Below are 13089 nucleotides of genomic sequence, written 5' to 3' on the forward strand. Positions count from 1 at the left end.
CCTTCAGGTTGTTGAATGCTGATTTCTATCATCCCCAGTTAGGAAGTTGAAGATGCAGTAGAGCATTTATGAAGCAGTAGGGGCACGGCGCACATTGCTTTCTAGAAGAAGTTGAAACCCTGCTGCTTGTCGTTTGGTGAAGAAAAAGAAGCTAGAGTGGGAGAGAACACTTTTCCACCTTTGTACTCAGTACCCAGGCAGTGGACCTGCAGCTTTGTTTAAATTTTATTCATGTGCAGTCTGGCTCAGGAAGGGGAACCATGGCTACAAAGGCTGAAAGCTGTTTTGTATGATTCAGGATAGTGTATCGCCTAAGAAAGTGTTACCATCATTCTGGAAGAAATACATTATCTTAAACCCTAAAATATGTCTGTAACTACTAAAAAATCAGGATATATTTAGCATGCATTTAGGTAACCCTCAGGTGCTGAAATTTATTTATTTAACTTATATACCACCCATCTAGAATGTGTCTATTCTGGGCGGTTTACACAAAATATAGAAAATAAACTATGAGAGTATAAATGTACTAGCAGAATCCAAGAGGGAAAAAGGAAAGGAAAAGGAAAAATAGGCTAGGTGATGACTGTAGGGAAGGCCTGCCTGTATAGTCATGTCTTCAGATTGGTCTTAAAGGCCCTCAGCGAGGGAGGTGGCCAGGTGGATCTCTACAGGTAAGTTGTTTCGGAGACGAGGCCTCTAAAAGACATCAGTCACCGCATGTGATTTTTTTCAACTTTGTACCTCACATTTAGTGTGCTTGCTTTATTTTGTGATTAATCATTAGAATGTAACTCTAGTTACAGTTTGCAAATCTGATTGCTATAGTACGTATCTCTGAGAATGGGCTGAGACATGAAAGTGGATTTATGCTACTCCTGAACCTTGAATTTAACATTTTATTAAGGTCCGAAGGTGGATCTAAACTTGGAAAACTACCATAGCTCTGTAAAAATCTCTCTGGATCATGTGATACAGTAACTAATAAGACATGTCACCTTCATCTAGAAAAAAATAACTCGTACACTGAAAGTATGACTGCAGCAGAACTTATAGCAATACAAGTTCTACATCAAGAAAACTCAAACTCTGACAATAGAGTATGTCTTTTATGCCGATCCCATTTTTCTTACGTAAGTGTTTTTTTGCTTTTAATATTTGTGCTGTCCATGAATTTGAAATGGACAGAGGAAACCCTGAAGGGATGTTGTGGCTGCAGACTGCAGAATCATCAGACATGAAAATGGACTCACCACAATAGAAAAACAGCAAATTCTGAAGCCCCTATAGTGCTTTGGCAGTGTTTCCTATCACGTCAGGGAGTTCTGTAGCAGTTTAAGGCAGACATGCACACACAAAATTGGGGACTTAAAATATTCCTCTTGCCTTTTACAGGAAACTCTGCACTGCTCTCTTGAAACAATGAGTCCCCCCAGTGGCCCATCTAGTTTAGCACTCATCTGCTGATATAAGTCAGTCAGTGAGACCAATAGACCAAACATGCACTTCTTGGAGTTTCTCACATGGGGCATGATAACTGTAAGTTCTGTCCCACTGAGTTAATTGCTAGTATCTCATGCTTGGCCTAGTAATCTTAGTTTTCATATTCCAGGGATCTGACTGCTCAAAGACCAAAGAATGACTGATTTTCTTGTGTTGCAGGCACGGCTCCAAACTCTCCAGTCAGCATGCCAGAATCCCCCCTTTCCCCCTCCATCTCAGGATCCTGGAATGATGAGTGTACCATCTGCTATGAGAACATGGTGGACACCGTGATTTACTCCTGTGGACATATGTGTCTGTGCTACACATGTGGGCTCAAACTCAAGAAGATGGCCAATGCCTGTTGTCCCATCTGCAGACGTGCCATTAAGGACATCATCAAGACCTATCGCAGCACTTAGAGTGGCATGAAAAAAAAAAGGGTAGGGGTTGGAGAATAGATCTTAAGGAGACTGAACCAAGCCAGGATAAGGTAGAAGAAAGGGTCATCCTAGTTGTCAGTTTCCCTATCCTTAAATGTGTAGCTAATTCTGAATGTTGCTGTCTGTGGGCAAACTTCAATATTCGAGGGCTAAAGATTTCTTCCTTCCTTGGCATCTAGCAAAGAGTTACTGCCAACGCTTGCAGATACAGCCAACAAGAAAGGTTGGATGTGACGTCCCATTTCCCTGGCTCTCCATCCCATAAATTCCCTGCCTTTCTTGCCCCCATGAGGTTGCAAATGTCAAATGAGGAGGATATGCCAAAAAAAAAAAAGGGAAAAAAAAGGCCAGCTCATCTTGGGCACACTAAGCAATTACTTTGCATGAATGGATCCAAATGAGTTGAGAAGAAACAAGTCATTTGAGCACGTAAATCACTTTGCGGGCAAGAAAGCCCTATATAGAAATATTCTTCCCAGGTTTCTGGTAAGCTAAACTGGAAAGAACTGTCTTGTGACGGCAGCCACAAATGCACATCAGTGGCAGCTGGATCCATTCCCGACTCATAGCTGTGGTATGTAGTGTTTGCTGCTGCTAAGGAAGGTGATCTTTGGGTGCTTTTTCCTGTTCTGTGCATATACAGGATGCCCCCTTTTAAATGACCGCCTTCAAAATCTACTTTCTGCAAAGACTCCCGTTTTTTTTTGCTCCAGCCTGTCTACCCCATCGGTGGAAGCAGCTGTTCCTGTTCCTACAGCATGATGCCCCCCCTCTTTCATCAGAAATTCCTCCTTTGCTTTTTGAAGCCCACCACCAATTTAAAAACCATTACTCCTGGAGGCTGCTTTCAGGGGCCAAAGGGGTGCCTTTACAGCTGCTTTCAGAAAATGATGGAGCACATTATCAAAGCCATAAGGAAGAAAGTTCTCCATCCGGTCATTAGACATTTATCTTGGCTTTGAAGGAAAATAGTATAAGAATCCTTGATCAAACTGAATGTACAACATAGAGCTGGATCTATTTTGTTATCAAGAAACAGAGAGGAGGACTAGAAACATTTTATCTTACTTTTATTTGTTTATTTGGTTTACTGAAGGATTTTAGAAGCAGTCTTGTTTTCTCAACATGTGAAGGACAATGGTTTTGGCTTCTCTGTTCCTACCACTGTGAATATGCTTGACACAGCTGAATTCTTGGCACTTCCTTCAGGGTCTTGCCGCAGCTGAGTATGCTATGATGGACAGCCACAGGCCCTCATTCATCAGTGACCCACTGTCTTCTCAGTTTGACAAACCTGAACAAATCAGCAACTGTGGCCATATCATCACCTCTTCTGAAATCTCACAGAATACTATGAGTCGGGAGAAGACCACAGTCCTGTAAAAAATCTCAGTTGCTTGCTATGGATATAATAGTACGTATTAGGTAGGAAACAGGTGAATTAAGAGAGAATTGTGAAAGGAAGGGTGGGCCATTGATGGTAAGGCTTTCATTTTTCTGTCCACTGTAACAGTGGAATAATTTTGTCCTCATCAAATGGACATTCTCTATATATAGTATTGATGTTTGGATGCAGTGGTCAACTCATGTCAGGCTTAGAAAGCCGGTAAATATGGCTGCCCACAGATAGGGAAGGGAAGACTAGAAAAATTTCTGAGAGAACCAATTCTCCCTGTCACCCAATGCCTGCCTTTGAGGAAAAAATCAAGCCATCCCCTTTCACAGTACATCCAGACAAATAATAACCTTGTACTGGACTGTCTATTCTTTTGACTTGATTCAGTCATTACTTACCTGGATCTCAGCAACATGCTTAGAGATGAGCCCCCTGCCCTGTTATTGTCACTTCCCAGACATAGAGAGTGATGTTTCTGAAAGAGAGAGGTTCTTGCAGGTCCGTAGGCTCTTCACGTGAGCAAGAACCCTAATTCTTCTTCATTCTTGCTTGCACGTAGTGCTTACATGTGAGGGAAACCCTTCTCCAGAAGTGCTGCTCTCCCAAAAACCAGGTAAGTAATGACTGAATAGAACTTTTCTTGCTGTCTAAACTCATGGACTATTTCAACTACTGCAGGACCTTTCAAGTACAAGTATCAGCACAGTCCCCACCATTGCATTTCATAGTTGATATCTGCCCCCCCCCCAAAAGACAAGCAATCAAGAAAAGGGGCAGGGTCGTCCCAGCCTCATACTGCAAGCTTGGTCCCAGTATTCAAGAAGTCAGTCCAATTTGAGTAGACACTTAACATGTACAATAGGAGGGAGGTCTGAATCAGAGCAGCAAGTGACCAGGAGGCTCCAAATCAAGGTGGTTAGTGCACATCATATGAAGCAGAAAATACATCAAGAATCTCATTCCACTCCAGCGGCAAAAAAGCAGTAATAATAAATTTATTAACTAACAATTGGCAATCTTTTCATGACCGACGGTTTAGCTAAATAATTTTAGATGCCAGACTTAAAGGTCTTGGAGACTCCCTACACACACTTTAGAGGGACATTGCTTTGTTGTGAAGCCCAAAAAGTAACAACGGTATTTTCTTGCCCACAATTCCATGTATTACAACCACTTCTACATTCCTTATACAGCAGAACAAAAACCTTAGACTGAAACTGTTCCCCAGCCCAGATCCTGAAATGTCTTCACATTTCAAGCCCAATTAAATACCTTCTAGCATAACAGGTTTCCTTCTGTTGACCTGATGCTAAACAAACTTACTAGGGATTGTTCCATTTTGTGATTTTTTTTAAAAAAGGGTAATATAATTTAAAGATGAATATAATAAACTTAGCATCAGTAATCAGGTTCATGTCCAGTTAGCCATCCTCTTGCTAGATGTTTTTTTAAAGAAAGAGGAATAAACAACGCTTCAACAATTAGCATCAGCCCCAGTGGGCTTTGCTCAGTCTCTCTTTGCCCAGGTGCTCATTTCTGTGGCTTCACAGCTTGTTGCTCTGGGCAGTGGGGAGTGGTTTGTAAAGCCCAGGTTACAGGGGCCTGGACTTTGACCTCATAGTGCAGGGCTAGTTGTACCTTCATTCATGGCATCTGAAACCAGCTGTCTATGGCATCCACGTCACTCTGCCTTGTGGCAGGGCTGCTCCTGCTCTTGGAACCTCTTCACGTGATCATCTGGGCACAGGCTGTTTCAAAAGGAAAGACATTTAGTTTCTGTCAATTGGGTCAGGTTCTTCCACTGCATGAAATGAAGTGAGGAACTTGGAAAGTCCCTTTAAATGCCTCTTTTAAATAATTTGCAGAAGTAGGAAGTTTATCTGTGGTTATCAGTGCAAGTGGACCTATATGAAGGGACAGGATGCTCTACAGTCTGGTAGGTGAAATAAGAGGAGTCCAGAAAATGGCTAGGCAGAAGGATTATAGCCAATAATTATACAAAGGAAACCAGAGGCTCTGATAAATCTAAAATGGACTTAATCTAAACATCTAGGCCACTATCCTGTTGGGCAATCATATACATGTCCATGCACAGAATTATAGTAGATCACACTGTTGTGCATTTTGTTTTGCTGTTGGTTGTGCAGTGAAACCCTCAAGTATGCAACACATGGTCTGCAGAGGGCAGAATCTCTCACAAACTGCAGCCAATTGTGCTACATTCCCCATATGCAAGTGTGTTTCAAATATGGCTCTTCCATGGGAATGGCAGTAATGCTAGTGTAAATCCCCAAGCAGGTTTCTGGACCTAGATTTTTAGATACTGTTTTAGATTAACTAAGAGGTCAGCTACAGAGGAGTTTATCCTGCTCTGTAGACCCGTGATGGAATAGTCAAGATCACTTAAAAAAAATACTGACTACAGAATATTCTAATGGGGAACAATTTGTCCTGGATTGGCTTAGGGTTGGTGCCTACTTTTTATTTGAAACAATTAGAATTGATCCAAATAGATGGGTCTCTTGCTATACAATTGCCTTGATTGCTGCAGTGTGGGGTTGGGTATGTGTTCTTCCTGCATGTCAGCAGTGATGCGTAGAGGTAAGTGTGGTCCAGCCATGACTGTGGATGGTACTCTCCATCCTAATTTTAATTGAACAAAGGCATTTTCATTTTTTTTATTTTTCCAAAAATACTTTCCCCCTATTGTGCTATGCTATTCACCAAAAATTAATTTTTTTAAACAAGAGAAAAATAGAAATGCAGGATTGAAACATGGCACTTGTGGGGGGAAAAAAACTCTTTGTTTGGACAACAATCCAGCCTACCCACAAGCTTTCAGGAGGCAGTTTCCCAACCATCTGACAGCTATTGCAGAAGAGAAGGCAGGAGGGGAGCAAGAGGGGAGGAGCACATTGTGGCCAAATGGACTGGACTGGAGCAATATAATGCCAACATGTGGTTGACCAGATTGCAACTACAGGGGCTGCAAGAACTATTTCCATGTGAACAGAACAATTCCAGTCCACTCTCAAGTGACCCAGACTAGATTGCTCCCTATTGCTAATGTAGCCACACCATAAGTAAGTCTGTCTCTAAAAGAGATACTTTGGCTTGGAAGAGTTTGCTCACAACAGATGTGTGTCAGAATATATTAATTGTTGTGTCTGCCTTCATGAAACAATAAGCTCAGCTCTGCTCTGCTTTGTTTTGCTCATTGGTGCTGATTAATTGTACTGTACAGTACTCCAGTCTCTAAACAGCACCTGACAATCATCAGTGTCAAGCTCCATATCTATGATTGAAGAGAACTAGCTGAGAACAGTCATCTAAATTTTCACTTACAATCTGGGCATTAAAAGTGGCTTTACATTTACACCATCCAAATCAGTAGCCCTTCCTTTTTGTGGTGTTGAAAGACCTCTGGAACCATGTCACTTAGGATTTTTTTTTTTATTTAAAACCCCATATATCTCATAACATTTGTCTCAGTGTAAGTGGGCTGAGTGGGGAACACACCTGCCCTTAACTTACTGGTGTTTTATAAGCATCAGGATACACGGGCCTATAATAAAATTATCACTTTAGGCTGCAATCCTTTGTCCACTTGTTTGGGAATAAAACTTTCTGAAATCAGTAGGATGTACTTCTCAGTCAAAATGACTAAGCTTATTCTGGAGTCATGGATGAGACCACATCTTTGGCAACAGTTACATAAGATGTATTTTCTACAGTTCAAGATAAAAACTGCCGTGTGCAAAATACGTAGCAACTAGGGTAATGTAGAATAATAGATTTAAAAGCAGCACCTGGTGTTGATGTTGCTTGAATGTTTCATCTAAATCTATTTATCCTTGTCCAGTGATCTATTCCTAGTTCCATATTCTTTGGGAATATGGAATTTATTTGTCCAGAATAGATCTCTCAGTCATATAAATGGAGAAAGCAGATGGGTATCTGCTTCTGAACTGAGATTTGCTCTTTCCCCTTCAATCAATAAGGCAGGCATAGGAGCCTCACATAGGCATCTGCATTTTAATGGATTTTTGGATTAAGATGTTTAAGGAAGAAAGATGTACAGCAACTATCAGAGGTCAAGCCATGTATCAAGTTGACTATGATTGTGGGCAGAGATAATAGGTCTGTTTCACATAATCTGATTGTATCATATCCATAGGTGAAAATTAAAATATAAGAATGCAATATTTTAAAATGGAGATAATAGAACTAGGAGAGAAAGGTTCAAATGCTCTAGCAAAAAGCACCATCTACTGAGCTTACTAAATTTTGTCAGTCAGTATTCACATTTTCCTAGAATGTGTACTAATATCAAAATGAATTTATGGGAACTTCCTCCCAGCACTTAAGCTTTCAGGACCTATGGCATAGAGACTAGTAATCTGAGCCTGTTTTAGAGTTATGATTTTCATAGTTAAAGCACAGTCTATGAGCTGCTGTTGCGCATGGGGAAAATGTTAGCTCCAGAAATGATGGATTGCTAGAAAACATTAATGTCCCTTTTTGCATAACTTCCAAAGGCCCATCATCTTTATTTTGCATACAAGGTTGGCTTTCAAAAAACAATACTGCAGTCATATCTAGCAACCTATGTGTGCTTATTGGTGTGTGGAGAGATTTCACCTTCCCCTTTGTTTTCACTTTTGCTTTGCTTTCCATAGCTAGTACTGTATACTGCTAGTACTGAACCTTGTGTAGAACGGTCTGTTCCATGTGCAGAAACCCTTTTCTGTCAATGCGCTGATCTCTGGCTTGTGTAATTGTAAGCCAGGGACTGCTAGTGTGGTCTACAGGTGGAGACATTTAACTCCACATTTGCAGGGAGAATTCTGTCCCAAAAATGAAAATTCATTCATTTCCCACTGGAAGACCCAAGCAGCCTTCTGCTGTGTGTAATTGCAACATTTCCACCAAAACATGGAACTTAACAGCATTCCACAGAGGACCAGAACTACCAACTACCAGATGGGGGGCAGCCATCTCCATTTAATGAGCTATTCTTTCATCTAGATAGTTTTTCACCATCAGTTTCACTGCTCTTTCTCTTCCCACACCCCATGACTTTCCTGAGAGCTTTAGGTAAAGTTGTAGCCTACTTCTTTGGTGCAAAACAATGCCTTCAAAGATAAACAGTTAAAAACCAATGAACAAATAATTTTTGTTTTATTTTCCTTTGTTTACTAGAAAAACAAATGAAATAATGTGGACTCACACCCTCAAAGCCTACAAAACAGATAACTCCTGAATAGATGGGGCCAAAGCCAGAAGTAAATGTGTACAACTGCATTTATATACTGGTTAAACAAGTCATCAGTTTGGAAAGAGAGTGTGGGTGAAAGGTGTGTTGGGATTCATACATTTCCTTTCCCTTCCCAATCAGCTGAGATTATGGCTGCAAAACTGGTTTCACCGAGAGGAAAGGGAATTGATTTGAGACATGGGAAATGGTCATCTTAAAGGGGACCAGATATACTCTTTGGGCAAACATGGACTTCCTTGCTGAATCAGGGCTCTTGGCTGACAATTCATACAATGGAGTAATCCCCATGATACATCAAAGTAAGTGCAAGGGTTTTGTGTATTTCTAAGTGCCTGCAGCTTCACCCTATCCACTTTTTGATCAGTTATTATCTTTTTGATCAGTTATTATCTTTTATTGAAAAGCCAACAGATGGAATGTTTTCAAATCATAGTATAATTGAGTTGGAATGCCTGGCTGTGGACCCAGTGATTGGGATTTAATTCCCCACTGTGTCTCCCAATAGATGGGCAACCAGGATCACCCACAGCATATTCAGCTTACACCTTTGGGCAAGCTACATAGCCTCAGGGCACTGGAAGGAGACTCTGGTAAACAACCTCTGAGTATACATTAAAAACTCTGGGAGGGTTGCCTTAAGACAAAGGCACTTGAGGACACATGATGATGATAAAGATTATAAGTGAAAACAAAAGTAGTTAAGTCACCTGTTTTCAGGAGGTATTACTTCAGAAGGTGCATCTTGCAAGGGTCTGAGGAAAAAGTTTTGAAAATATTGCCATGTGTTAGCTTTTCAGCCACAAAAGCCACAACAAAGGATATAAGAAAAGTTGGGTAGAAGTGAATCTACAAGGACAATTGAGTCTATAAGACACAAAGTGCTTGACTGTTATAACAAAATCAACAAGAAACATCAGACTAGAAGTTTTAAAGGCAAAAAGCAGGCAGCGTATACTAGGAATATGTATTAAGGACTAAAGAACAGGCAAACGTATTGCCAAGGCCGAGTTCTTTATTTTGTCCAAGTAAGCAGGGAAATAGAAAACATGACCTTGATCCACAAATCCTTAAGCAAGAGCTGCACTGGAAAAAAAAATAGAAATCATGCTGCTCTCGGGTTTCAGTTGTTAAGAATTGTGTGTGCGTATAAACACGGGACTAAAGATCACCTGAAGAGTGAACTAATGCTTCTCCTTTGTATGAAGCTTTGTTTTTGCTTCTTCTCTTGTCATCACTCTTTTCGTACAGGTGAAAATTGAAGTCCAAAGGCTATTTTGTGCCCAGAAATCTTCGTGCGCACAAAATCTGGTTTAGAAAATTGCACTTGGGGTAGGAATAGTGAAAAGGGGTAAGTCTATATTTATTGAGGAGAGGACCAAAGATGGAGATGGCTAACAGAAGAGAAAAGGAAGCTCAGGGTGGTTTATACTGTATAAGAAAGGAGCTTTTCTGTGGGAACAGTAACAGAATTAGAACTTGGTTTCATTTCCTCTGTGTTCATGTGTAGGATCCAGAGTAATTCATGTGATTCAGTGTCATTGAAATGAGTTTTATCTTTTAATTGGTTTATTTAAAAAAGTTTTGTGTTTTGTTTATTATATACATATACATATACATATATGTATATATATGTATATATATAGACTATTCCATCCAGTGTGACAATTGGATAACTGTGATTGTGAATAAAGTTGATTTAGGTATCCGATGGAGGTGTGGGTGTGGACTACTTGCTGTCTACACAGTGGTGCATGCAGAACTTTATGGGTCTCTCTGCTGAACAATCATTTTTCAGATTACAACATATATGCAAGATATGATTTTGCACTGGAGCACATTGCTGGAGAAAAATGGGACTTAGCAAGGGAAGTAACTTCAGTGCTACCTTGTTTTTTAAAAAAATTTAGACAAAAAGGCATAATGACAGCTCTTTCACTGTCACTTCCCATGGAATGCAGAAAATTAGGTGCTGGGAACGGCATGGCCCTCTGGTGGTCTTGTACAGTAGTCAATCTATTTCCCTCATTTGTTCACCAAACCACCTAGAACAGCCGGGCTTCCCTCCAGTCTCGTGAACATCTCCAGCAGATGGCCTTGCAGAAGCAGAGCCACAGGAGCAGCACTTTGATGTTTTAAAATTATAGCCTTTTGTCTATTGTGAAATTCAAGGCAATGTCCATGGCATAGTCAAGGGCTCTTCCACTGATGGCATTGATCAAACACAGGCCTGCTTGTCTCCAGTAAGGTTGCTGAATGACATACTCTCAGATCATACCTACCAAGGATTGTCGAAATTTAAGAAAAAATCTACTGCCTCTGAACATTTGCTGGCATTAGCTGACCATGAGGGAAACTGGGGAGCAAGGAGAAGGCTGAAATATTAATGTTGAATTATCACCACCTAGTGGTTAAGTTAAGTAATTAATGCACTGAAGTCATTGACTACAGGTTTTATCTATCTTCATTTCTTAATGATCAAGGAATGGCTTATTTGTTACACAACATATATTAACAAAGCTTGTCTATTTTCTGGCCAAATTCTTGTTGCATAATTATGACAGTAGAAGAGAAGTGGCATAAATCACAGCGGCAAATTGCTGTTAATACGTTCCCACTTGGATTCCTCATTGTAACTGTTTGGCTGGATTTACACATGACCAGGAATCCAGGTAGGGATAAATTAATTACCAGCAATTTGCTGCTAAATAAAAATACAACACTGGGAAGAGGAAAAGGAGCACTGAATTGTGTTTCCACTGGCCTGTTTTCTGCGCAGAACCTTCTACCAAATCTGTTTTGCACTCCCCACTACATATTGCACCCAGTCCATTTTACTCAGAAACATAAGAATGAGAAAGGAATTTGCATTGTATGCAATATATAGTTGGCTCCCAACAAGTATAACACAACATACTTTTCATACTGACATGGCCACACCATTTCTTGACACTAGTATTATGAGAGAATATCTAATGCATACAAATAAACAGAATATTTTTCTATGAGCAGTGGTAGTTGTGTCTCTAAGGTGACAAAACACTCTTGATTTAGAGCCACCATCCAAGTTAGTCTTGACTATCTGAAGTCCATTTGGTTTCAGTAGGTCTATTACAAGCATAGCTAAATCTGGATGGGATCTTTGTTGTTTTTGTGGCAGTAGACTAACACATTATGGCAACTGATGAAACTTACGTGCAACACTAGGCATTATATTTTCTGATTTCCTGGCCTCTGAATTCTCCATTTTGGGAGTTTCCCCTTACAAACCCACATTTACAGACACCTAATGTGGCTCATCTGGAAAAAACAGCCAGCTGTATAGGCTTCGTGGTTTAGCTTGGGGCAGGCCTTGTTCTGCCCTTGCTTCCTGTTCCTTTCCAGACAGGCCTTTCCTCTGGGTGAGCCACATTTAGGTGTTCCACCATGTGGAATTGTCAGGTAGAACTCTGGGAATGGAGAATGTGGGATTTATAGCCCAACAAATCTTTAAAAAACACCGTGCCTATGCAATACATTATTAGCTGTCAAGATGCTATGAAAATCTCTGTTGTTTCCTCACCTCCCTTGAATGTGCTTCATCAGGGGTCAACTGAGTTTTAGCAGAATTTTGTTTTGCTTCCCCTGTGCTTGGGACCCATTTTATAAATTGCCAAGAAACAATATTCTACTGTGTTGCTTCAAATGGGCAATGAAGTACTTAGTATGACAAAGCTTGTGGTTGTATGTTCCCTGTAGTGTGAATACACCTAGCAGAATGCTTTTGTTTCTGCAAACACGTTTACATGCCTTTTTCTACATATGTGCTACTGAAAACAGTATTTTGCTTTGCGGATCTAAAAAGAAGTCAACACTATGCCCATCACACACTGTAAGAAGCACACATACGACGTTAGCCTAAGGCTTTATAGGTTGCAAAATATACCTTATTATATTGCAGTTACTGCTCTGCAATTCAGAGTTCCCCTTGAAGGCAATCACCCATCACACCTGACTGAAGCAGGCTGTGTTAACCAGTTTAGTTCATCAATAAAAGGGAACGAAATCCCTAAGGGTAATGCTGTAGATCACTGGTTCTTAACCTTGGGTTACTCAGGAGTTTTGGACTGCAACTCCCAGAAGCCTTCACCACCAACTGTGCTGGCTGGGGTTTCTGGGAGTTGCAGTTCAAAAACATCTGAGTAACAAAGGTTAATAACCTAGGCTGTAGATCAGTGGTTCTTAACCTTGGGTTATTCAGGTGTTTTTGGACTGCAACTCCCAGAAGCCTTCACCACCAGCTCTGCTGGTCAGGGTTTCTGGGAGTTGCAGTTCAAAAACACCTGAGTAACCCAAGGTTAAGAACCAATGCGTAGATCACCAGTATATCACATGCTTTCAATTCCTGGCATTTCTAGCTTGGAAAGATTGAAGCTATGGAAAGCCACAGCCAGTCAGTGTCAACAATGCTGAGTTAGATAAACCGATGGTCTCATTCCATATAAGGCATCTAC

General features: G+C 40.6%; 1 protein-coding gene across 3 annotated transcripts in view; it reads left to right on the forward strand.

Annotated features, from left to right (window-relative positions):
• NEURL1 (neuralized E3 ubiquitin protein ligase 1) overlaps positions 1–10307 on the forward strand; it is a 202977-nt gene extending 192670 nt beyond the window's left edge. For all 3 annotated transcript variants that reach the window (XM_020788959.3, XM_078389488.1, XM_020788960.3), the window contains exon 6: positions 1663–10307. In XM_020788959.3, the coding sequence (XP_020644618.3) occupies positions 1663–1904 (242 nt within the window). In that variant the 3' untranslated portion in view covers positions 1905–10307. The remainder of the gene's footprint in view (positions 1–1662) is intronic.
• The last annotated feature ends 2782 nt before the right edge of the window (positions 10308–13089 follow it).

Source organism: Pogona vitticeps, chromosome 3 (assembly GCF_051106095.1).
Source record: "Pogona vitticeps strain Pit_001003342236 chromosome 3, PviZW2.1, whole genome shotgun sequence".
Classification (NCBI taxonomy): domain Eukaryota; kingdom Metazoa; phylum Chordata; class Lepidosauria; order Squamata; family Agamidae; genus Pogona; species Pogona vitticeps.